Genomic DNA, 26,454 nt, shown 5'->3' with positions numbered 1-26,454 from the left:
GCACAAATAGATGAGATTTAAAAGAGCCTGGGGGGATATGGGCAGGACACAGTACCAAGCACAGATCATGAAAAATCACCAGAAATGAGAGCAAGGGAAACCAGATCTAGGCTCCATGGATGCAGGCATTTTTGTCCATTTCACTAAGTAATTTTCCAAGTGCCCAGAACAGAGCCTGGTAGGTACATGGTAGGTTCTCAAAGAACATTCGTTGAACAAATGGAGAGTCCAGGTGGTGATGGATCTCTCTGTTGCCTGGGCTGTATTGGCAGAGGGACGGATGCTATCAAGGAGCTCTAGAACTGGTTGGGTTTTTCAACAGATGAGCCTTTGTGATTACACATGTGCCCTCACAAAAATGTGGTTCACCCCTTAAAGTTTTTCCCAAGTTTTCTCAGGTGGTGTTAGGAACGGGCCCGGTGTCTGTCTGTCCTATAAGAGGCTAACCAGTCTCAAGAATTGAGCCTCTGGAGCATGACAATCCCTCCCTCTTTCAATGGATGATGATAGGTGCCGAGCTTGGCTGACCCTTCTCTCACTGTCTTGCGGTCTGGTGCCCAACCCTGGTGCTCAGGTGCGGTGTCCTCAGTTCTCTTCCCTGTCGAACATTCCACAAAGCACTGCTGTGCTCATCACGTCACAGCTGTGGGAACAGGCACAGCAGTGGGGTGCCTACCTTGAATGCAGGTTGAACATTTCCTGGGCTCTTGTATAGGTCAACTCTGTGCCTGCTTCCTTGTCTCTAAAATGGGGATGTGATGCCCACCTCACAGGGTCATTGCAAAATCAAATGAATTTGTGTATTGGTGAGTGGAAAGCCTGTAAATGTGGCCCGGCAAACTAGGGACAAAAAGTTTGTTCTTGTCCCCCTTCCTCCTGACTGATTCTGGATTGTTCCTCCCCATCCTCACTCAGACCTGTTTACGATCTCCAGGTGCCTATCCTGACCACCTCACTTTAAGTAGCCTGACCCTCTACCTCACCTTTTTATTTTCTCCCTTCCAGGGCACCCAATTCTTTTGACCTTTCAGGCTGTCCTCAATCCTCCCAGCACTGCCCCCACAAAACAGACACCAGGCCAGCCTGTCCATCTCCTGTTTTATTGTAAAAATGTTAAAATAAATTACACTTGACATCATTGCCAGTATGTACATACAGTGCGTGCCACTCCAGGGCAGGCAGGGACACCCCTGCAGAGGGGGGGTGAGGCATTAAGATGAGCTCAGTAAAATATTTCACAGAAAAATAGAAGGCAGCTCCTTGTCACCCCTGCTGGGCCATCATACCCCTTGGTTACAGGATCAGTGGAGCAGACACACCCCCATCACCCTCTTCACATACTGGGGGTAGGTGGCGTTCTGGCCTATTTGGCCTTATCTTGGGGAGGGGCTGAAGGGTCAAGGGTGATCTCACACCTCCCACCCAGCATCTAGTCGCCTGCAACAATGCCCCTCCCCACCGAGAAAGGTCCAGTTGAGTTGGAGGTGGGGGGGGGGGGTGATCCACAGAGAGCCCAGTCAATGGACTCTGTTCTTTCACCTTCTTTCCCTCTGACTCTGAAGCCAACAAATGCTAGGTATATAAAACAGCAGTTTATTTTTAAAATAACAAAACAAAACACACAGGGCAGAGTGGGCCAGCCCTAGGGTATGCCTCCCCTCAAGCAGCCCCTCACCATAAAAATCTGTACAGTTTCACATTATGTTTTTGTTCCACCCCATCACAAATCCTTCCTCTCTCCCTCCTTTTTGCCCTCCCAGTCTGTGTATGTGCCACGTGCATGCTCTCCCGCTCTTTCTCTCTCTCTCTCTCTCTCTCTCTCTCACACACACACACACACACACACACACACACACACACACACACACACTCTTTCTCTCTCCAAACAGTATCTGATTTACACATTCACATATTTGGCCATTCTCCACTTGGGAGCCAAGGCACCGCCGGGAGAGACTGGGAGGGGCGGAACACTGAGGTCTTGGTCCTGGGAGCAGCAGGGAAGGAGGTGGCTGGCAGCACAGGGAGGGCAAGGGCAGAAGCATCCAGAGCCCAGCCCACACCTGCAGCTCCTTGGCTACCCACAGCTCTGGGAGCCCCAGTCCCAGTAGCCATGATCTGCGATCCTCTTTCTCCTACTTCCTGCATCTACCACTGAAGGGCCGAGGGGTGTCTGTGGTGGGAAACTGAGCTGCTTCTCCAGGCTGGGCTGGGTCCCAGAAAATCAAGAACTAGGAGCCCAGGCCACACTTGGACAGGTTCTGATCCTATGTACCAGGAGTGTTTCAGCGCCCACTGGCCCGTTATCTCTGTATTCCCTTCCCCCAGGGGATCTCACCCTTACTGAGATCCACAGTAGGGGCTGGATAGGCAGGGAGGGGGGTGGGATGGGGCTGCTACTGCTGGGTGCCAAGTGCCAGGCCCCCCACACCACAACTGTGTCTCCTGCAAAGGCAGGACCACGTCTCACACACTCCTTCCTCTCCCCCAAACACCTAGCTCACTTCCAGAACTCCTTAATACTGGTGACCTCAAAGGGCCAAAGCTCTGGCCTAGGCAACCGTGTGACATTCTCAACCAGATGATGGGCCGAAGACCCACACAGGTGCAGGGCTCCTGGAGGATTAGTCTGCCAGCCCATATCTCTGAACCGTCAGCTATACCAACCGTACTCAGGACAGATGCCTCCACTGCCGGGATGCCCGTCCCAATGGAGAACAGAGGCCCTGTCCTGGGTGTGCAGTGTTTGACCGGTAGCATCTAGTTGGAAGGGATGGAAGGTGAGGCAGGCTCCTGGCCCCCCACTCCCAGGTCTAGGGCCACCCCTCTTCCCCAGGGCCATGGTAGGGCACTCCAGGATGAGGGGAACAGCAGCCATTAGAGGTGGGGCGGGGAGCCGGCCCCCACTCATGTGCCTTTGGGGCTGTTTGTCTTATTGTACTCGTTCATAAGCTGCTCGTAAGGCACAGAGAGCTCAGACTCAGTGCTGGTGAAGGTGGACTCGTCGGATGAGGGGATCTCCCCCAGGTTCAGGGGGGCTTCGGTCTCGGTCTCCTCCTGAGGCCTCTCCTCCCCGGCCAGGTTGTCCTCCAGCGAGGACTTGGAGGTGTCCTCGTCCAAGAGGCCGGTCTCCTCGCTCACAAAGGTGATGCTGGTGTCCTGGGAGATGAGCGGGTGGTAGTCCTGGGCGTCCCATGGCTCGCCCTCCTCGCTGATGCGGTCCAGCTGGTTAGTGCCCTCCTCGGGACTGGCGGATCCATCCTCAGGGGGCTTTGTGCTGGCCTCCTCACTGAGGGGCCGTGACACATGACCCTTGTTCCTTAGTGTCTGAGACACCTCTTCCAAGCTGGGCACCCGGCTATTGGAGTATTCTACCAGTGGGGCCAGGGAGGGGGGGATGCCTGGCAGCCCGCCCCCTTGAGGTCCCAATCCCAGTCCTGGGACACTCTCCCCACCCACGCTTGTCTTCATTGCCTTCTTCCCAATCTGCTTGATGAGGTCATTGTAGGTCTCCTCTTTTTTGGACAGAAAGCTGAGGATGTTGATGTCCTTGGATGTTGGGGTCCCCATCTGCAGGGCCTTCCTGGAGTGGGGAGAACTCTCGAAGGACTCCTTGCGCCGCCGCCGCCGCTTCTTGATGGCCTTGTGGACCTCCACAAACATGCTCACCTTCCAGTTGACAAAGAGGGACAGCCAGGCCAGCCCCAGGTAGATCCAGAGCTCCACAAAGTAGCGGTACAAGGCATGGTAGTTGGCGCCGGGGTTCACACCTGAGGACAGGACAGGAAGCCCAGGGGGTCAGGAAAGGTCAGTAGGCACCCGGCAACACCCAAAGCCAAAGCAGTGCTGTCTGAGAGTGGGCATGGCACCTGAACACAGAAGGGAAGACACCGCGAAGGAAAGGTGGTTCTGGAACCTGGACGGTCATCCACCCCTAAGCACCTTGGCCCAGTCACTCATGTCCCTACCCTGGTACCCAACCTGCTTCTGAGCCTCAGTCTCCTTAAATGTCAGGTCAGGAGTGTAGTCCCTTAGGGTGAGGGAAGTTCAAGGAGGGGGAGCTGGAAACAGAACCAACTCTTAGGTCAAGCAGTAGTTCAACAACATTTGCTCTTCACCTATTCCTTCCAGTACACCATGCTCCCTGGTGCACTCTATAGTGTTTATCTTGTACTTAACAGGATCAGGAGATCCTTATTGCTGGGGATGGACTCATTGCTTTTAATGTGAATGAGGCCATGGCTGGCCTGAGATGCTTGTGGGCCGTGATCCTGCCAAGAAGAATAGCGAGCTGCCTCTATTCTCCAGAGAGGCTCACCTACCTCTGACCTTCTTTCTGCTCCCCCTCAGTCTGGCTCTTTGGGTGGCCTTGGAGCCTCAGCCTACTCCAGGCCCCTCCCCAGCCACTCCCCAGCTCTGAGTACTCTCCTACTCCTCCAATTAGTGGAGATTTCTTGGTAACTTGATCCTCCCGGGCAACTATATTCTATATATCCAGTCTACCCTCTAACCTGGGAGTAACTCAGAAAAGAGACTGAAGGGGGCTTCCTCCCAGAGGTGCACTCTTTCCAGGTAAAGACTATACCTCCCCCATCAGATCAGTGTTCTCTGCAGGCAGGGGCTGAGTCTCACCCCCGAGACAGGAGATGCTGCCAATCTTCTCCAGGCTCACGGTCAAAAGTGGGCATAAAACGGCAACACCTTATCCTCAACACTCATTTGACTACCCTGTGAGGTAGGGGCTATTAGTTTTTGTTTTCCAAAACCAATTTTACCCCCCGAGGCAGAGGGTCAATGTCTAGTGGAGCTCAGAAAGTACCATGACATTCATTGCTGTATAAAGCCTTCTCCTTAGGCTGCTCAGGGTCTCCCAACAGTGGCAGGCTGTGCCCCTACTCTAACTTATCTCCCAATACAGCAGGCCCAGAGCTGCCAGGGTCAGTGGAGTGTTCAGGCCTGTCTTTCCTGTTGCTACGACCCACTCAGCTGGCCCATCCCAGTATTTGGCATGTCAACCAACAATGGGGCAAAAGTGTAGTGACCTATACTCCTGCCTATTGGGAAAAGGCAGGGGGGAGACCAGAGGCCCCTGGAGCAGAGACAGAGGTCAACTGGGCAGTGCAGCAGGCAAGGAGGGAACAAACACCAGGTTCAAGGCAGCCAAATGGGGTGTCAAGAAGATTAAGAACCAAGATGTCGTGCAGGCCACAGCCCCAAATACACGAGTGCCTGGGGATGGACAAAGGGACCAAAGAAACTTAACGCCAGTGTGGATTATGGAGATGAGTGGAAGGTGTGTCCAGCACAAGGAGGCAGGGCAGTGTGAAAGAAGGCCTCCCTTGTCTTTTGGCTGACTGTGGTAAGAGCAGAGTTCGGGGCCTCTGAGCCAAGCCTCTAGGGCAGCGCCCTCAGACCATGTAATGAGGACCCTGGTAGCCATGGCTGGGGCAGGGTACAACCCCTGCAGGTGGAAGCCCCTAACCCAGCTGCCAGTGACTATTAGCTTCGGAGACAGGGGAGAAGAGGGAGGTGAGGGAAAACCCAATACTGAAGACACGAAAGGGGGCGAAGGAGTGCATCCCAAGAAAGGGAAATACAAGTCTCCAGCAATTACCTCGGGCCTTCATCTGCTCTTGTAACTGACAGGGGGCAGTAGAGGGGCAGTGTCCAGGGCATGGATGCCTTTTGCCCCGCCTCATGCAGGCCAGCTGAAGCGAAACTGGAGGAAAGGCAGAGAAAGAGAAGGTGGGGCTGCAGGCAGGACTCACCGGCCACAAAGTCACCAAAGCCAATGGTGGAGATGGTGATGAAGGAGTAGTAGAGGCCCTCGATGTAGTTCCACTCCTCGGTCACCATGAACACGAAGGGTGGGATCACCAGGTGGACCAGGACGCCCCACAGGATGAAGATGGCTGTGCATGTGATCTGTGCCTTCCGCTGAAAGAGTGATGGATGGGGAAACCAAATCAGACATTGGTGGAGATGGGGGAAACCCATAGGAGGACCCAGGGAGGTAGCCCAGGTGCAGGCCAGCTGGGCAGCATACCACCAAGGAGGGCTGTCACTGCCATCTTGTCATCTGTCCTAGTATCTCTAATTCTGGGATCCTTCCCACCCTCCCATCACATGCCAGGGTCCCCCACCTCTGTCCAGTTTCTAGGGTTGTAGACATACCAGGCTCACGCCTCTCCCGGTGAGGAACTGGCCTAGCCTCTTGGCTCGTCCCCCGAAGAACTTTCCCAGGGCGCTGATCCACGTTAGACAGAGAGGCACCCCAAAGAGACCGTAGAAGATGCAGAAGAGGCGCCCAGCTGGGGTCTTAGGGGCCACGTTGCCATAACCTAAAGAGTAAGGGAGTGAGGTCAAGGACAGAGCCACAGCTGGCTGATGGACCCAGACTCAGAGTGGTCTCTCCCTGTATCCCACCCTCCCCACACCTCCAGCTTGAACAGACCAATTCTCTACAGTACATCAGTAACTGATCTAATATGAATTCTTAGGTAACAGTATTTCCTTGATCACATTATAATCATAATCATTTACATACAATTATGATGGAAGGGTATGTCTCCTCCATCAGACTGGGAGCTCCCTGAGGAGCTATAAACAGGCCTTCCTCTAGCTCATTCTTAAGAATCACTCCTAATTCCTTCTCCTCTTATGTAAGCATCTGCTGCTCACGATGTCAAGGTGGCATCCAAATCTCCCCCGCCCCCTCGAATCTGGGCTTTAGCAACTTGTTTGTCCACAGGCTAAATGATGTGATGCTGGGTAGGCTGGGCCTAAGAGGCCTGCTGTTTCTCCCTCTGATCTTTTGGGAGTCTCCTTGAGGAAACCAGCTACCACACTGAGATACCCAAGCATCTGTTTCATACCTGGTTGAGCCAACAGTCAGCCTCATGGATCAAACATGATAGAAAAAGATTATCTTGGGCTGGGCTTTCTGATGACTCTGGCCACAGCCACCATGAGGACCACTCCACCAGAGAACTCAAGAAGAACCCAGCTGAACCCAGTCAACCCACAGAATGGGGTTGATAGTGACATCTGGAGTGGCTCGTGCCGCCGTGGATAATCAGAGTAGACAGGCAGCTTGGTGAGCAACTGAAGCTGGGTTTGTACAGTCAGCAACCTATTCAACCTCCTACATGCTCTGGCTGTCAGGCTGTGTCTTTTCTGTCCCAAGAGCCCACGTCTGGACTCCCAAAGACAGTCTATCAGGTATGGCCAGTCACCAAAGTCCTGCTAAATCCCCAGGAAATTGCCAAAAGAAGAGACTCCAAATGGTCTGATTTTGCCCCCAATAAGGCCATGTGACCACAGCTGGGCTCCTCTCAGGTTCCATATAGATAAGGCAAGGAAGTGGGTTTCTGGAAGGTCCTAGAAGACTTACCAATGGTGGTGATGACTGTGGCTGCAAAAATCATTGCATTGGGCCAGTTCCAGTTGTTGAAGGTCTGATTCCCTGTGATGGCCACGCCCTGTCCTGCAGCATCAGAAACTACCTAAAAAGAAAGACAATGACATTCAGAGGCCAGACTCACAGATGCTTTGTAATTGACAGAACTTACTGTTAAATTCCTTATAGATTCTCATTCAACCATCACACTAACAAGTGGCACTTAGCTACATTTTATTGATGATAAAACATTCTGCAATCAAAGAGGTTAAGTGATTTACCCAAGGTCACATAGCTGGTAAGGATACAAAAACCCAGGCAATCTGGCTTCAAAGTTCATTCTCTGACTGAGTCACTGTGCTCTTTAAACTTACTAGCTCGTAATAGAAACCACTTGGAAAGCTTCTTAAACACAGACTGTTGGGCCTCACTCCAAGAGCTTCTGATTCAGCAGGTCTGGGGAAGGGCCTGAAAAAGGTACATTTTTATCAAGTTCCCAGGAAACAGAGGCTTCTGGCCCAGGGAGCATACTCTAGAACCACCACACTGGACTCATTTGCCTCTCAAAGGCAGATGTGATACAGACACATCGGAGAACCCCTATGCCACTTCAAGCCCTCCACAGAAGTGCTGTACTGCTCAGGAGGGAGCCCCCCCCCATACACCATTCACACCCCACTGTCAGGATACCTGCTAAGGCCAGCTCTCAATCCCCCCTACATCTGTCTTCCAGGAGCATAAATATCAGCTGGCCTCCTCCCAGATCCAGGGACTCTATTGTCTCCCATTACAGATGATTCCTCATTCCTTCCTTTCTCTATATCCCTTTCTCTCTCTGCCCTGAGCTGAATAATTTCAAGGTCTGGGTCAGGAGAGATCATCAGATCATCAGAAGGTGGTGTGTACATTATCGGGGTGAGTCAAAATCACATCATTAGTCCCCATAGAGCTTTCAAGCAGGTATGCATAGCAGGTGAGAGGTCATGAGGGAATTGTGGGGATAACAAGAGACCTTATCTGTCCAGGAACTCAAAACTGCAAAAACCAGTTTCCACCTAACCAGATCCTGCCTCTAGCCCCAGAAGAGGGTTCACGGAGGACCAGGATCTGTATTAAGTATGGGATTCCAGTTCTACCCAAGGGTGGAACTCTACTCCTGGGACTAGGAACCAAAGGCCCTATGAAACTAAGCCAAAAATCACGGAAGAATGTGGGTATGAGGGGCGGAAGTAGCAGGAGGCAGAAAAGTCCCGATGGCAACCCACCCGCGCGTGTCTGAAGTATGCTGGGAAAGGGAAGGGTGGGTTGTTCCGAAAGAATGTGCAGTTTGCAGGGGCAGCAGCAGGCCCATGTAAATGGATCTGCAGACTCTATAAAGAATTTTCCATGATGACATGCTCGTCTGACAGGCCATCAAACCACACCACATTTCCAAAGCATCTCAGCAGCCGTCGGTGGGCAGACAGACAGCTGCCTTCAGCCCTGCCTTCAGAAGGCCCGCTGTCTAGCTGGCCAGGTCAATGCCATGTGGGATCACCAGGACATTTAGAGATAATCAAGCCAAGAGGAGAGCTAAACACAAAACAAAACCCATGGTGAAGGTCTACCCAAAAGGTTTACTAAAAAATCTGTTCGAAACAGGAGAAAAAGGAAATAGCGGGGCCTGTGTGTTGATGTTAAACAGATGGCAGACAAAGCAGACCCACTCCACTCCCTCTGGTCTCAGCTTTTGCTGTCTCGAATAAAGGATTCAAGTGAGGGGAAAGTGCAGTGGTCAGGGAGGGCAGCCCAAGACAGGAAGAGTCCTGAAGAAGCTTTCAGAGGGAACTGCGCCACTGACCAGAGAAAGGTGCCACTGGAATGCCACCCCTGGCCACCTCCGGGGAATCTCAGGGATAGGAAAGATGTCAGGACAAGCTGTCCCCATCCTCATGCAGACAAAAAGCGCATTCAAGAAACACAGAAAGCAAAGCTGGACACTTCCAGACGTCTAACTGGGGACAGCAGAATGTTTGGCACATGCAGGAGGAAGTGGTGGGCACTAGAAGCTAGCACAGGTTCACCAACCACAAGTCATGCTCAGCTAAGTGCATCTCCCTCTCCAAAACCTTGAAGTTTGGTGGAATGCAGTAAATCTAGATTTCAACAAGGCAGCTCCACAGATGGGCTTAAAGATATTCATGTAGACAAGACAGAGAAATGTGGGGTGGAGCTGGGATTAATTTGGGTCCACTTAAAGGCAGATAAACAATCCCCAAAAATATTGATCATTATCAAGCAGGCCTGAAGTCTCCATTATCATGCCAAAGGCCTTGCTTCTTCAATATTTTAATCATTAGATGGCTGGCCATCCAATCTGAAAAGGATGCAAAACTGGAAACAAGGATGGGCTGGGAGAGAGCTAGCACACCACAATGGCAGTTCAGGACTCAAAATCACCTAGACCAGAAAAATGGACACAGAGTAAAAAGATATGACTGTCTAAAATGCCTATGCCTGATACTTGGGTGGGAAGGATGGAAGGGACAGTCCTTGGTTTCAGTGGTCTATGAACCAATAAACACTGGCGAGGCTGCCAAAAGAAAAGTAAATGCAATCTCAGGCCATGTCAACACCTCATCTATTCAGGGCCGGAAGTGATGAGTCCATTGTTCTCTGAGGGTCAGGCCACGTGTGGGGGAAGCACCCAATTCCATTCTGGGTCTTGAACTTCACATGATATGTTTGTTAACAGAACAGGTCAAGGCCCAAGAGGGGACAGGGTTGTTTTCTTGGATAAGGAACCACCTGAGAATGGGTTCCCCCTGGTAGCAATTTATCTCATAATCCATAATGAAAAGTTTGGACCAAGGTCTGATCCCTACTCATCTGGGATGTTGTTGAAGTGCAAGATCTCAAGTCGGGAATGGGAGCACCTTCTGGAAGTGTTTGGAAATGCTACCTGAGCGAGGGACATTGTACATGCCAGGCACCGTTCCAGGGAACACAGCAGACAAATCCCTGTCTTTCCACCCATCTGCTCTAGTGGGTGATGGGGGAGCTGCTGGCATCAAAGGGCAGGGCCAGATCGGCTAGATGCCCTGCAAATCACGGGACAGCCTCCCCCATTCTGTCAACACTGCTCCCTCCCATAAGAAACACTGAATCACCAAAGGCCATCTGTGATTTGGGGACCCTTTTATTAAGTGCTAAAAAGCTGGCCAAACAGGGTAACTAAAGAGGACATTAAAGTTGGGGGCTTTGAGAGGTAGAATAGCCGGGCATCCTGCCTTTCACCCTGCCAATGATGTGCCCTCCTGGTAATAGTTGGCAACCTCAGCCTCCCATGCTTTCCTGTGAGCTCCACGTTCTCTCCTTGGTCACCCAAAAAGGGGCAAGCAAAGGGGGCATTCAGAAGTGCCTTCCCCCACGGGGGGCTGGAAGTACCACTAACTTATGACAATCCCAGAGGTCACAGTTATGGCCACTGCCCGAGTCAGGAGGTGGAGGTTCAGAGGGCTGGTAAGTGGCAGACTGGGCTATTTCCGGACTGTCTGGTTACAAGACCCCACCGCCCTTGCTTCACCCCTCTGCTTGCCCCAGCACCCCCAAGTGCTCCTGCCCATTGCCTCCTCTCTGGGGTCCCAAGCACCTGGCCTGGGGAACAGCTTGGCCCCACCTGCATGCTGGGGGAGAGATGTAGGATTTGAGTATTGCCGTGTGTCAGACACCCCTCGCTAGGACATCTATACGATCTAACGGCTCTCCCTGTGAATTTGCCAGGCATCACTTGACAGGTGAGGCAAGCTAGGCTCATGGAGCAGAGGTTCAGATGTGAACTTGGGGTGCCTGCTCCTTGTTCCCACCATGGATAGCTGTGGCTCTGGTGAGGAGACCTCACTGGTTATGATCAGGGTCGTATGGGCCAAGGCAGAAAATTCCCAGAACAGAGGTGCTGACCCAAGACTGAGGCCACCCCTGCGGGGGGCGTGTGGGAGCCAGGCTAACACCCGGCTGTACTCAGGGTTAGGGAAACAGCTTCGCTGGAGGAGGTGGCCCCTGTTCACTCACAGGATTCTTTAACTTGGCTCCCAAATTCATACAAGACAATATTTTCATTTTCCACATTGCCCTGGAGAGTGCTGGGCGGGATCCTGCATGCAGTCCAGGCAGCTCCTTTGAGGACAGAACACAGCGCTCACCTCTGTCACCTCGTACTAAAGCTGCCGTGATTTATGGAGAGTTTGCCGAGCACCAAGTCTTGTGCTCAGCACTCTGCATGCTTTTCACTCACTTAATGAGGACAGAATCCTGCTGGGAAGATACCATAATTTTTTCCATTTTGCAAATGAGGATTTAAGGCGTAGAGAGGTTACACTAAGTAGCGGAGGGTCAGATGCTTGAAGCAATGAAACCAGGAGAAGCCTGGCCTGTCTGGGTCCTAATCGCTAGTATCCCACCCCTTTTCCCATAAAGGCCACAGGAAGGAGGCCGTGCATACTTCCACCCCTTCATACCAGCTGAAAAAACAGTCCCCTAAAACCAGTCCATCCACTCCAACCCTAGTTCAGTGCTGCTAGCCAGTCCTGCCGCTAGAAGTTTCATGCCCTTGCCTTGGCTTCAGGCAATCAGCTGTCCTGACCCCACCCTCCTGGGTAGCACTGTCCACAAAATCTGGGGTTCCGGACAGCTCCTCACCCCCAGCTGCTCGGTTCCCCCTGCACTGGCAGCTGTCTAGGCCTGCCCTTCCTGGAGATTCAACCTGACAAGAGGGTGAATCTTGTCTGGAGAGGACACAGCCAGGGCTTGGGATATGAAGCCCACCTTTAGCATGCATGAGAGGCCTCTCCCTTCATGAGTGGAGTAAGGGAAACTGAGGTAGGCTGACAGTCTGTCGGGGTGGCAGCTAAGGCACCTAAGCACCACACAGACCAGAGCTCCTTCCTGCTGTGCAAGACCCTCCAGGGCGTAAGTCTCCACTTGACCCAGCCTGCTGGTACATGGGGCTGGGGAAGGGCTGAGGTGAGGGAGGCAGGCAAAGCTTTCTCTTCCAAGAGGGGTGGCAGCTGAGCTGGGGGAGTCCCTTTGTGCCAGGAGGGATTGTCCTTCCTACAGGAAGGGGAGGTCTATCCTCATCAGAAACTCCCAGGGGGAATGGATGAGCTGAGAGCAGGGGACAGAACCGGCAGGAATATTTGCTGTGAGCCCAGCACTTTCCTCACTGAATCCTTATAAGCCCACCCCTTTTGCACTTTAGGCTAGCAGTAAATCTAGATGAATCTCTCACACACAGACCCTGTTATCTCTCAGGAAGAGGCTCACAGGAATGTGGGACTGCCCTAATGTGAACTGGGGGTAGGGATGGAAGGTTTCCTTTCAATTGCTAGCACTGAGTCTCTGGATAAATAACAGCATATCAGCCTCAGCTTCCCCATCTGCCAAATATCATACCTACCCTAAAATATGAGAGTTGCCTTGAACTTCAGTGGTGTGCATTGAATAAATGAATCTGCAACCAGTCAGGACTATGTGTGTCAGGAAACCAGCCCTGTGGTGACTTGAGACCCAGGGGGGAAATGCTTGGCTCAGAGTGAAGAGTTTGCTTTCCTCTAACTGAGGACAGGCCTGGGTAAGAAGAGATAATCCCTAAGCTTTCTCTTCCCACATCTCCCTGTTTTAACAAAGAAAACTGTCCCTTCCTAGTCTGATCAATCTGCTTCCTAGGGCCATAGGGTGACTTCTCCAAATCAAGGGGAACCCAAAAAATCCAAGGGGAGCACAGAGAACTGAGGCTCGGTGGGTCTCCCAGACAGCTAGAGTCGGGATGTGGGGCTGAGGGCGTGTGTGAAAGGCATCAGAGGGCAGCGGGAACAGAGGCATTTCCAAGACTACTCTCAGAAAGCCCACCTCTCCAGACCCTTGTGACCGAGGCTCCTGCTACCCTGGCCATTTTCGCGTACATTCCAGGAAAGGCAGGCAGGCTGCAGAGGCAATGCCAACTGCCCGCCCAGCTGCCCCCAGCTTTACAATACCCTCATCCATCTCCCACCCCCAGACTCCATATGGGACTCCCCTGCATGTCTACATCTATCTGTATGTCCAACTTGTCTGAAAGAATTCCCCTAGCCCCAGGGCAGAGGGCCAAGAATGGAGTTAAAGGGGGCCAGGGTCCTGAACAGGACAGATGGGAGATTTTAGTAAACCTATCACAACACTTTATGAGCAAATATTTGCAGTTAGGCCTTATGTAGAACAATGGTTTTCAAAGTGTTAAAAACTCACGAACTTATGAACAGATACATGGCAGAGGGGGAGGGGCCCAGATCCTAGGTATTAGGATCCCCCCACCTCCAGGCAGCAATTTGAGGAGGAGTGAGGAGAGGGCCTGGTGAGTTCTGCTTAGTTGTCAGCTGCTCAGCTAATTCTCCATCTGACCATCCTTTTTGGGGCTGTTGGCAGATCAAGGTATCTTGGAAAGAAGTTAGTCCCTGTAACTCTCATTCCCAAAACCAATTAGAGAATGAAGACTATTAGCTGAGCCCTCAATTATCTCGCTTCATCTCATGATCCATCTCACACACGATTTCAACTTCACCTTTCCTTAATTGGGGAGTGTGAAGATTGCTCTGAGATGAGGAAACTGAGGCTCAGGGACCATCGCCATGACACAGTCATGGAGCCTGTGGTTCAGTCCAGGTTGTCCACTGGGCTCACCTGGGTGTTTACTGAAACACAATGCCTGGGCCTCGTATGCAGCTGTCCAGGGCACCAGCTTATCAAGCACCGTTGGCTCATTCAGTGGAGGGTGACAGGTGTGGGCACTGAGCTCAGGCCTTTCATCTTCCTGTCCAGGGAGGGAGGATGCGAGGGCAGGGAGAAAGAATTTTTGGTATTCTCACCACCCCCTCATCTCAGCCCAGGTGACCAGGGTGTGGTTTGGAGAACAGGCATATTATGAGCAGGTATTGGCAAGGGCCCAATGGTGCCACCCCGATACCTGCCAGCTGCAGGCCCAGCTTGCCCGGGCCCAGTCTCTCCTGGGGGAGCAAGTGGGTATCTGTGGAACTGAAGGTGTCAGAGCCCTAGCTAAGTCCAGGCCTGAACTATTACAAAGTGGACTTGGTTAATGTCTCTTATGCTTATCTACATCATCAGATTTGCTCCGATCCCTACACAGAATATTTATGTTTTTAGATGGAAGAGAGAAAGACGAATTGTTGGAAATGTGGCGTGCTGGATGTCAGCGTGGGGTCTGTTACCCAGGTTCTGCTCAGTCACTTGGTGAGATTTCCCAAGAACCCTTGATCTCTGGCCCTTTCCTTCACTGCAACATGACTACTGCCCCCCCCCACCCCCACCTCTCTACAAGTCATTTGCCTCTGCTCAGAACCAGGGCTTCTGGGCACAGGTCAGCACCTCCATAGCACATTTGGGAAAATACTTTTTCATCCTCAGGGCTCAGCTTCCTGACCACCTCAGGAGTGAGCCCTGTTCCTCGCTCACACGTCCCACCCTGACCCTTGTCCTCCAGACCCTTCTACGGGATGGCAGAGGAGCCTTGCTACATCCATTCCTCTTTAGTCCCCCCAAAGTAAAATGCCTAGCCCTGACTCAGGCTGCTGTCTGCAGTGCAGGAGTCTAGCAGCCTGCTAGAGATGCCCCCCAGCCTCCCTTGTCTTTGGTGGGGCTATGTAAAAACAGTCACGCCTATGTCAAACCCCAACGCCAGGAACCCAGACCGCATCATCCCCACCCTCCACGCATACTTTAGGGCACTATACTACTGCTTCTTAATCTGGGTCCTACCTCCAGAGATAAAGAAATCTGGGCCTGGACCGGGAACTGGGACACTAGGCGACACTATTATTATTCAAAGCTGCTGCACTAGACCCAAACCCTCCTCCCCTCCTTGTCAGGGGGTAAGGCCCAGCACCCTTGCACTCCCCTTCCCGGGGCCAGCACGCCATGGTGGTGACTGTCCTCCTGTCCAGTTTCCCCTCTGCCCTCCGGGGCCATCTCTCAGCAGTCTTTGCAAAGCCCAGAGGCACTGCTGGGTCTCACACTCACAGGGCAAGCCCTTGCCAGAGGCAAACTCAGTTTCAGCAGAAACCTCTGAGCTTCCGATTTTCTCAGGCCTGGGAGCCCAGTCCACACTCAGGAGGGACAATGAAAACAAGGCAGGTGACCCTGCCCCCATTGTTCTCTGGCTGGGTCGGTAACCCCCAGCAGCTGGGCGTCCCTCCCGTGAGAGCCAAGCCCAGAGCAGAACTCTGCAGGGACTGGCTGACCTGGGAGGGCTGCAGGTTTGGCTAAAGCAAACAGGGAAGGGCTGGTGGGGTCTGAGCTCAGGATGGGATGTCAGCAAGCATTCTCAGGCGCTTGGAGGGCTGAGCAGACAGGTTAGACTGGAAATCCCCTTGCGTGAGTATGACATGGGGGCCTCAAGGGCCTGGTCCCATAGCACCACTGGTGGGACATTTGGCCCCAGGGAAGAGGAAGGAGTCCTCCCTTGCCCAAACACACTCACCAGAGGACCCTCTGGGGCAGTGTCCTCAAATTCCAGCCCCTGCCTTGTTCCCTGCAGGTCACAGGCATGAATGACCAGAGGGACACCAGTCATACCTGCAGCTCCTTTAGCCCCCAGGTCACACCTGCTGCCCTGCCCCTGGTGGCTGTGCAGGTTAACTGTCTCCAATCTGGATTCACAGCCTGGCCCCCTTCCCTGCCCTAAGATCCAAATTCAGGGAGGCCTGACCTTTCTCTGTTCTGAGTGAGGCTGAGCATCATCTCCCAACTAAATGGTCAACAACGTGAGAGCAGGAAGCTTTCCAGCCAGCTTCCCTCAAATATGACAGGAGGGCAAAACAGCAAACCTTCCAGTGTGAACCCCCATCTTGCCCCAGCAGGGTGTGGGGCACTAGGGATCAGCTTCTGGCCCGCCCCTTCCAGGCAAGGACACAGGCTGGCTGGGAAACCTGTGGGCCCCACTCAACTCCTTTAAGGGAAACCTCGAGCCAGCATCTCTCTACCTCCTCCAAAACCCCACAGCCACTGGGTGCCTCTCAGACCTGGAATCCCTGCCCAAATCTCACCAACTCTCCAGACCCTTCAGGAAGGGGGCAGAATGAATGATTCCTGTTTTGCAGCCGAGGGAACCAGCCAGAGAGAGCTAGTGATATGGTGGCAGTCACAGCAAGCGGATGGCTAAGCACCAGCCGGAAGCCTGTCATGCTCAGGGAGGCTCGTTCCAAACACCCAGACCACCCATTCTCCATCCTGGGACTGGACTGAGAAGCACCACAGTGAGCCAGGAAGGTGACAACAGGCAGGGTGGCAGGGGACAGGTGGTGATGAGCTGTAAAAGGGATGTGTGATCACAGCCAGTTGAGTGACTTAGGATGAGTGTTCTGTCTAACCTCTCCAGCTCCCATTCCTGGAGACGCCCCAGGTTTACCTGGACCTTGCACTATGGTAGAAGCAACACAGAAGTCACCAACCACTTGAGGTTTCTAAAAACAGCCCTCATGCAGGCCACAAAGGAGGTCATAGGAAATGTTGACTTGCCATCAACCCACTCTGGGTTGATGGAGATCTAGTTTATCACCAGCCCAGCCTCCCCACCCCGCACCAGCTTGCTCCCCATTCTCCTGATTCATTGCTCCCCATTCATCCTGGTTCTAGATGGCCCACAAAATCACCAATGTCCACTTGGGGACCCTCCGACAGCAACACTGAGGCAGAAGAGGAAAGGCCCGGGACTTGGGGCACACACAGCTGGATTCAAATCCTGACCCCACCATCCACCAGAGGGTCACATGGACATGTCCTCTCACCCCTCTGAGATCCACTTCCCATATCTGAAAAGTGGGGATACCAAGACTTCACCAGCTTGGGGTGCAGTTTACATGAAACAGTGCGGGCTTCAGTGCTGGCACAAAGGGTGTGCTGCTGAAACGGGCACTGGGCAGAAAAGTGAATGCGGGTAGAAGAGGGATGCAGAGGCTGTCTCTACCTGAGGGGAGTGGTGGGCGAGAGAGAAGGGCTGGTAGTGACCATGGTGTGGTCCTTCCCCAAGATCAGGGCTTGGGGTGGCACATATTGTCACACAACATCCTATTAGGTATCTGTGGCCTACTCTCTATCTCCCTTAAATAAGCTACAGGTCTGCAGGCAGAGATTTCCCTATCCCTCAACCCTGGACCAGACCTAGCAATAATGGGGACTCGGTATTATCCGACGAATGGGTGCGTCTCCAAGACCAATACCAAAATGACTGCTTCCACAGCAGCAGGGTGGGTTCTGGGGTTGTATTTAACTGAGGTGTGGCTTCCACTGGGCCTGGTGGGGAGCCCCGACAGGGGCAGGCGGCGGGGCTGGATGACTACTTCTAGGTCTCATGGCCGTTTCTCCATCTCACCCACCTCACTGTTCGCAAGGACAAAGCGTCCGGAAGTCCTAGCCCCGGTGAGTCAGCAGCAATGCAGACTTTGGAGTCATCAGGATTCCAAAGGAAAGAGGCAGACAGGTGGGGAGAAGTGGGGGCCCAGAGGGATGTCTTGGTTGATCTTCCCAGTCATGCACTATGTCCCTTCTCCTCCAGAAATGGCAAGGAAACACCCTCTGCTCCACCAGGCTCTCCTGAGCTCTGGTAGCTGCCAGCCCTGAGGACAAGACTCTTCCCACCAATGTCCTGGACCCCCATCTCCGTGAGCTGAAAGCTGCCCTGTCACCTGCCACATTCACCCCTCTAGGTGACCCCCATATCCTTAGTGATGGGCTGTGACTGACATACCCACCTCTTGGCCCTCAAAGTTCCCCAGATCACAGGCAAATGCACCCTTGCCGAGGTCCTCAAGAAAGCAGCCTCTCTACCTGCCCCTCCCTTCTCTCCCCTCACCCCTGGCCTGTGGCTGGGCTGGGCTTGGCTCAGGGTAATAAGTAACAGTGCATCCTTGAAGGGTGGTGTTCAGTCGATAAGGAGCTATTAACTCTGACTATTATTAATTTAAGATGACCAGAGGGTTAAAATGTAAACCAATCTATTAATTAAAAAGCAAAAAAAATTCCAGAAGGATACTAGGTGGTGGTAATGACCCTTGTACTAGGGGAAGGCAGCTGAGTTCTTCCACTTCTGTGAGCTAGCCTCCTTGCACGCTCACTACAAACCAACCCTTCCCACCCAGATCTGGTCCTCTGAGGATGATCCGACCCCCAAAAACCCCCTGTGAGAGCCTCCCAAGGGCCAACCACCTGCCACAAAATCCTTCCTTATGGTCTGACTCTAACCTAAATCCCTGCGGCTACAGGTCATTTCCTTTGGTTCAGTCTCCAGCTGGAGACGGACAACAGCTGGCCTGCGTGCTTGCGGGAATAAATTGTGTAAAAAACTACTAACCAAGCAGCACAGGCATTTGGGGATAGATGGTACTCTTTGTAGGGTGGGGGAGCCTTCTCTCTCAACAGCCTCCCAAATCCCAGATTCAAATCCCACCAGAAGACTTGAGTGATGATAAGCAAGAGCCAAGAGCAGGAGGCCCCCAGTTGAAATCACTGGGCCAGATAGATGCAAGGGGAGCTGTGCACAGACCTGACACCCTAGTCTGCCAGACAGAGCTCACACCACAAAGAGGATCCCCGAATAGTGCAGGAACAGAGAGGGGGCATGATATATACAACCAGGGTCCCCGCCCTGCGACTTGCCACCCCTGCCGTGGCTACCTGGGCACTTCACAAAGGCAGAGGGGTGTATGGGCAGACTAGCAGGAAGGCCCAGTAGCCTCGGCCTTTTCCACTCTGCAAGCATTGCCCCCACCCACCTCCATCCCCAGCCGACCGGAGCGTGGACGTGACCAGGATGAAGAAGCAGAGCAGGTTTGTGCTGAAGGTGTGGAAAAGTACTGCGGGGCCCTCCCTACACAGAGTATGAGCTGAGGTGAGGGGTGACATGGGGGTGGGAAATACCTCTTACCCCCCACCTTGGGTCCCAGGACCAGGGACAGGAAAGGGAAACTCCTAGTGGAGAGTTGAATTTGACTGAGACAATCCCCTTACCAATAGCAGGAGGGCAGGGAGAAGCAGGAGGCAGGAAGGACGAGGGTCAGCCTAGACACCAGCCATCCTCGCTCCTTTGTCAGAGCTGGATTTAAGCCACAGCATTTTCTAAGCAAGGCTTGGAAATCCTTAACCCCAGACACCCACCCCGTTTGCCTCTCAACCCTCCTAGCGGAGTCGGGACCGTCCACATGCTGGCCTCCACAGCAACAGCTATGCCCATGCCACCAGCCACCTTAGTTTCCTCATTTGTGCAAAGGAACAATGCTGTCTCCCTAGCAGTTCTTGGGGTAGGATTACGGGCACAAAGGCTCATTGGACTTGACCATGAGGAGCAGGTGCTCCTGACTTAAGAACTTCTAGTTTCTAGACACCTGATGTTGGGATAGGTTTCCTTTCAGCGCCCTGTCACATTCACCCCCACCTCCCATGGACTGTCTTGTGCGGCCAGCAGGGAGAGACATCCTGTCCCCTACAGGACTCAGCTGCTCAGGACACACTGGGTGGCGGCTGGGAAGGCCACTTCTTAGACTAGTCCAGAGTGGCCCATCTACCTGCAAGGCTGCTTGAGGCAGGGTTGTGTGTCCTGGGCCACTGAGAGCTAAACAGGTGACCTAGCAGTGGGCTTCCACGTGTCTCCCCCAGGTGTCCCTTCTCAGCAAGAGTGGAGGGACAAGAAAACAAGATGATGATGTCCACCAGGGCCATTCTCCTCTTTTCAGGGGCGAAGAGTGGCTGGGCCTGCCTACCACAAATACCACAGGGGCCCAGGCCTCAGCCCCAACCCTGCACAGAACAATCCACCCAAGATAATATAATGCAAAAGGTGGGTCAGAGTCATAGTCAACTTTTTCTTGCATTGCACTGCTCAAAGGGAGTAATCGATTAAGTACTGCTGAGCACAGGCCATGTGCCCTGGTGCTGTGAACAAAACTCAGGGACTGCAAGCCCTGACCAAAAGGACTTCTGGGTCTAGACAAGCAGGCAGATGGCACGCCATTACAGGACTGTGGAAACAGCAAGAGAAACCAGTAGCAAGATCAGAACCATTCTGAGACTGGCGCCAGACCCTGCTCAAGTCCGAACAGCAAAGCACACAAAGCAGGACAAACAGCCTAAACATAAATAGGAAATTGAGGCTCCAAGACAAGAGCTAGTCCAGTGTCATCTCTACCTACCCCACTTCTTCCACCTTTCCTGACCCTGAGCACCCCCGTTCCTGCGGCCTAAAGGTAATGTGGAAGATGCCTCCAAATCGCACCAGCCACACCCTTCTTCCATTCTTTCTAGATTTGCGGTGGGAAGATACACTCATAGTCCTCATCACCCCACCCATGACTTTACCCCACCCATGACCCCAAACCACAAGAATTGGGTGATTAGAAAGAATTTGGAGACCCTGAGATCTAGCTGGAGATCCATCAAAAATGACTCATTCTTGGACCTCCCTGGTGGTGCAGGGGGTTGGGTGCAGCACTGTGAGGCTGTCTGCAACCTCTGCGGCACAAGTTCAAACCCCAACCAGCCATGGAGCAACCCACGTGTTATGGTGGACCTCTCCTTGCTCGACCACTGCTCCCCTCAGCAGTGTATTTCGGTAGATCTGCCTGTTCTGCTCCCCACTCTGTCTCTGGTGAATTGTCTCACCCCCTGCACCTCTGGCCTGTGCCCCCAGTTCTTGTATGCATGGATGGATAAATCTTAAAAAAAAAAAAAGACTGAATGACTCATTCTTACAGCTTGAACCCAGTTACAGCTTGAACCCAGCAAAGATGGTCTGGGATGCCAGGAGTCAGCCTCCTGCCAAGCACTCTAAGAGGGCAAGGTGCCTGCAAACTCTGTGAGCCAGGCAGGTGGGTGTGCTCACCTCAGTGTGGCATGCAATGGCAGGGACGGCAAAGCCGTCCTTTGGACACTCCAAGACTGCTGGGCCAGCCCTTCCCGCTCCCACCCAAGAGCAGTAGCTGGCATTGGACTGCGCACCAACAGAGAAGGAACTTCAGCTAACTTCTGACGTGCTCCAGCACTGCCCCATAGAACCATCTATGCTGATGGGATGTTCTAAGGGCGAGTAGGCAATGTGGCTACCAAGCTCTTAAAATGTTGGCCTGTGTGACCAGGGCTCTAAATTTTAATTTTCTCATTTAAAATGAAGCACCACCATAATGAGTATTATGTCCAAATGAATTAGTGACAAGCAGGTGGTAAATACTACAATGACAGAATCAAACAAACATCTCCTGCCCAGATCCTCCTCCAGGCAGGGTCTGACTCTGGGGAGCCTGAGTCAGGGTCGCAGCACACTCCTGCTCAGGGTGACATGCACAGTCCCTCGCTTTCCTGAATCTCACCTGGACTTACATTTTGTGGTTAATCAAAAGTCTTGGCCCTTGTGGGACCTGGCAGAGCTGGGTACACACAGAAGCCAAGACAATACTTGTCATTGGGCCTGTCTGCAGGGGAGGCTGATGCCAACACCCTGGGCAGTCGCTGGGCTCCCCGGCTTCTGCCCCGGCCTGCTGGGGAACCACTCTCCTTGGTGACTCTCGGCTGGGGTGCACAATCTCAAACTTCTCGGCCTGAAGACTAAACCACCTGGTTTCTTCAGACTTGCAGATGCCTCCCCTCAAAAGTGATCACCAGCTCTGCTGCCCAGGGAGTCACCACTCTCTGGCAGCTAAAGTCAAAACTAACGCTGCTCAGTGAGTACAGAAGTGACAGCAGTTTTCAGAGCATGTTGCCAAAACCATGTTATCCTGTGCTCTGCTCACTTCATGCATTAAAAGGTGCTGGTGCAGGAGGGGCTAACGACATATGCATTTATCTTACCTTAAAAAAGGACTCCTTTGTTTTATAAGGGACACAACAGCAGAAAACTGGGAGGAAGAAAGAGGAATAGACACCAATAATCCCACCTCCCAGACTCAGCACTGCCTGCCTTCTGTGTTTAAATCGATTTCTGAGTCAATGTTGACACGGAAGTAACCTCACACGCATACTTGAGCTGCCCTCCACCCTACCCCCATCTTGTTTTTTTATTTAACTTGAAGTCTGGCTCTGAGTTAGACCCACTTTGAGTAATATCAATTTGAAGCACCAGAAAAGCATCCTTGCCACAGGATCCGGCTGTGGGCATCTCCCACTCACAGGTCAGACAGGCCACCAAGTCGCTCACTAAGCAGAGACTGAAGTGTGTGCAGGGTGCAGGTTTGGAAGAGCAAGAGTGGCTTTAGGAGGGGGAGCTTTCAGAAATGACCATGATGACCCCTGACAGACCCAATGACAGAGCAGGTGGGGGAGACAGGGGTTTTGAGTACTTTCACCCCACCCCGAGCATTCCAAAAAGCAGTGCCCAAACCAAGATCTGTGACCTGGTGGACCCCCAGCATGCTTGCTGGAAACTTTTAGAGCAAGATCCAAGTGTACCCCTGCCCTACTCCATGGTCCAAAGTTGCCTGCCTTGGACCCAGGGCAGCCCCCCAGGTCTAGACAGATGCACAGCCAGAAAGATGCTAATTTACTTTAGCAGGTCTGCCCCGACCGAGGATGGTGTCCCTGGCAAGGAGGGCAGAGGGGTGGGGGCAGAATGTGGTAGCAGGAACCCCCCCCCCGTCCCCCCAGCTTCCCAGATAGGAGGTGGGCTCATGTGAAAGCTAAAGGACCACTGTGATGGTCCTGCCTCTGGCTTTGGCGACTGGTGGGAGAAGACAAAGGAGACCGCTTCATGGCTGAGCATGTTCTTGAATCATTACCCTCTTGCACAGTACAAGGCTTGGAATCTAATGGGGCACAAGTCAAGGGCCTTGTAGAGATAGGTGGGAATGGGTAGAAACAAGTTACCTCAGTGCCTGGTGCTTGAATTCGGGGGTGGAGGTTAGTTCTGAGACTGACAGGACTCAAAGGAAGGGAACCCCCCAGGCCCAGGCTCAGGGGAGCCCTTCCCAACAGCCCAGGCCTACAGCAGCTTTTCTTACCTCAGAACACAATATGCCGCACCCCTACTTAGCTTATCCTACGCGGGAGGCCACACACCCCAACCTCAAAGGCAGGGATAATGTCTAATACTTCTCACAATTCCCACCACCCTTAAGCCAGTCCTGGGCGCACAGCCGGTGCTCATTAGCCTTAGTAATAACTCATTAGCCTAAGTGAGCAAGTCCTTGGCTCAGAGAAGGGCAGCGACCTGACCGAGCCACACAGCAAGTCTCCTGAGCCAGAGGCCCAGGGTGGAGGCAGCTCTGCCTTCCAGTCCCCAGCTCGCAGAGCTACTTACTCCTCAGTAGACAGATCTCGCCCAGATGAGGCTGGATTGTGGGGGGTGAGGGAGGTGGGGTGTTGAAAAGCTGATAATCAGGACACCCTCCCTCTTCCTGCTCCCTGGGGATGCTGACAAGACACTCCTGCAGCGGCTGCCCCACTTAGCGCAGTCAGCACTTCTCCCTCTCGACAGGCAGCCCTTCCACCCGCTGCTCCAAAGGGGGCCGGGACGCTGAGCAGGGAAGGGCACCCTTCCAAAGCTAACACTGTCAGGATGCATTCCTCAGCCCGGGAGGTGAGGGTTTTATTTGAACAGGAGTGACTGGGAAGACGTGGGCTACCATTCTTTCTCCTCTGGAGGGATTTGGGAACAGGTGCCATCACGCTCCCGGGGGCCTGGGAGGCACAAGAACCTTGCACAGAACACAAGGGGCACCCAAGCCAAAACAAACATTCAAGTCCACATGGGGCCTGTCCTGGGGTCCTCAGTATACTGCCGGACAGCCAATCTCTGTGCCCAGCCAGGCAGGCGGTACCTGGGTGGCACTTATACCCCAGGAGAAAAACAAGACTAAAGCTATTCCCTCCCAAGGGGCAGCCAGACTCCTGCTAGGGCTCAGCCCTGCGAAATCACCTGGGATGTGGAAAACGTGTCCCAGCTGAGGGTCAAGCCAACTGGAAGTGGCAAGTGACATGGGGTTGCAGACAGGAAGCCCACAGCACTTGTACCCTCCCCTCTAGCTCCTTGGTTCCTTGCAAGCTTTGGGGCTCAGTCTCTGAGTCCCCTGACCCACAAATCCTGCAGTGAGGGGTCAGGGATCTGTTAGGACTGTAAGGATGAGGACACAGGGAAAACGGGTTGGGGGAAGGGGTGGAATAGACAGGTCAGCTCTGAGCTGTGACATGCACTTACACAAGCCAGGTTTTCCCGCTTTAATAAAACTTCTCACTCAAAAATGGCAAACCAACCTACATCTGGTCAATGTGGATGGAAGCTGGTGTCGGAACCTGCACGACTAGAGCGAGCAGAGCTCTGCAAGAGGCCAGCAAGTGCGCACACAGCACCGTGGAAGCTGGCAGGACAGGAGCAGGGCACCCAGTCCCGAGGGTGGCATGTGGCCTAGCAAGATGGGCAGGACTGGTGCTAATTTGGACACTGCGAGTCAAAACGAGGCCACTCTGCAGAGTCCTGGCTCTGAACTCAGAATGCTCAGCTCCGGGCTGCTCCACCAGCTTCGTGATCTTGACTCAGTGATTTAATCTCCCTGCTTCACTTGTCTTATCTGAGAATGAAGTTCCCCACAGAGCCCATCTGCCCTTCCCCCACTAACTGCCGTACAGTTGCTGTTGTCCCTCTCCCCCGTCACTACCGTGAGTTCTTGTAAAAGTTGAAACTTGCTGGGAATATGCAGGGCTGTCAGATACCTCTCCTTCCTCAGAGATGAGGTCCTGTGTGTAGGGAGGCTGGCTGGAATCAAGGGCAGGGATGCAGAAAGAGGGGAGGCCACAAGGGGTAGCCAAGCCTAAATTACTTCAGCCTCCACAAGGATGTCGGCTGAGTCTGAGGGAGAAGTCACAGAGTGTTTTCAGAGTCCCTGGTAGAGTGCTATGGAAGGGATAGAGCCCTGTTAGGCTGGGTGGCGATCACCTTTCAACCAACCTCCTGTGGCCCCTGCTCCAAGAAGCCTTCCCTAATTGCCCCCACTTAGCTTTAATTGCTTCTTTATTGTACTTCCCTCCTCAGCCTGCCCAACCTGGTGAGTACAGTTAACCTTGGAAAAGTTACATAACCTCCCAAGGTCTGGGCTTTGGCTGCAGGACTATAAAGGGAGGTCAGTTAGATAACTATGAAGCACCCTCCAGCCTCAATGTTTTATGATCCACCACTAGGAGAGGTGCCCAGAGCTTGCCCCTCCTCTTCCATCATCCACCAGCCCCACCCCAGACTCCAAGGTGGGCTCTGGGCTCCTGAGAAACAGTCAGCCAACAGCTCTTTGGCAGGGATACTTGGGGAGCAGGATGCCGGCTGTGATGGGGAAACTGTCCAGGGAGGCAGCAGTTCATTACTACCCCAGGCTCCAGATGGCCCCCAAAAGCCTCAGTTTCAACTTTTATACTATATCCAAAAAAACCCTCATAGTGGTAGGGAAGCACCTTACTCACAGTAAGGGTGTGCTAGGCGGGTTAGGAAATCAGCTGGGCAGTTCAGCGCAAGAATAAGTGTTCTGCACTCCAAAACACCATGCAGGTTTTAATTTGAAGGTCACTAAAAAGGTGTAAGAGGCAAGGTGACCAAAAACTCACTGAAACCATATTCTGGGCCTGGGTGAGCAGCGTTGACTATAGAGACTCTGAGTCCCCAGTTCTTTACTGAGCTCAGTTTTCCCATCTGGCAAAGGGGACATCTTTTGGCTGCTGGACCTCACAGTCAGGCGCGGGTCTCTGCCAAGGGTGGAGTCTGGGAAGTGTGAAAAGTCTGTGTTCCCAAGCTTCTGGGAGGTCACCTAGGTGCAGGCAACACCCCTGCCCCCTCCCCTGGGGCCACATCCCTGGTCAGCATGTTGGGGAGGCTCTGAGGGGTGGGAAAAACCCATTGCTGAATCCAGTCATGCCAAGGAGGTATCAGCTGGGGATACCTTCTCCCCTGCAAAACAGCCCGGCCTTCCTGCAAACAGCCCGGCCTTCCTCTTGCTCCTCCTCAGAAGGCTCTGAAGATCAAACACAGTTTCCACAAGGAAGGGGCAGGGGGGTGTTGCTTCCCTCCCCCA

General features: G+C 53.1%; 1 protein-coding gene across 1 annotated transcript in view; it reads right to left on the bottom strand.

Moving 5' to 3' along the window:
• Positions 1-2,907: 2,907 nt before the first annotated feature.
• The window catches only part of KCNK5 (potassium two pore domain channel subfamily K member 5), a gene marked incomplete at its 3' end in the record, with an annotated part of 32,983 nt that continues 9,436 nt past the window's right edge, over positions 2,908-26,454 (bottom strand). Inside the window, exons 2-5 of the mRNA XM_084227742.1 lie at positions 7,394-7,505; positions 6,175-6,341; positions 5,769-5,937; positions 2,908-3,770 (exon numbers count right to left, since the gene is read on the bottom strand). Of these exons, the coding sequence (XP_084083868.1) occupies positions 2,908-3,770; positions 5,769-5,937; positions 6,175-6,341; positions 7,394-7,505 (1,311 nt within the window). The remainder of the gene's footprint in view (positions 3,771-5,768; positions 5,938-6,174; positions 6,342-7,393; positions 7,506-26,454) is intronic.

The sequence above is a fragment of the Talpa europaea genome (genome assembly GCF_964194135.1).
Source record: "Talpa europaea genome assembly, chromosome: 2".
Taxonomy (NCBI): Eukaryota; Metazoa; Chordata; class Mammalia; order Eulipotyphla; family Talpidae; genus Talpa; species Talpa europaea.
This window is presented reverse-complemented; position numbering and strand designations above follow the sequence as displayed.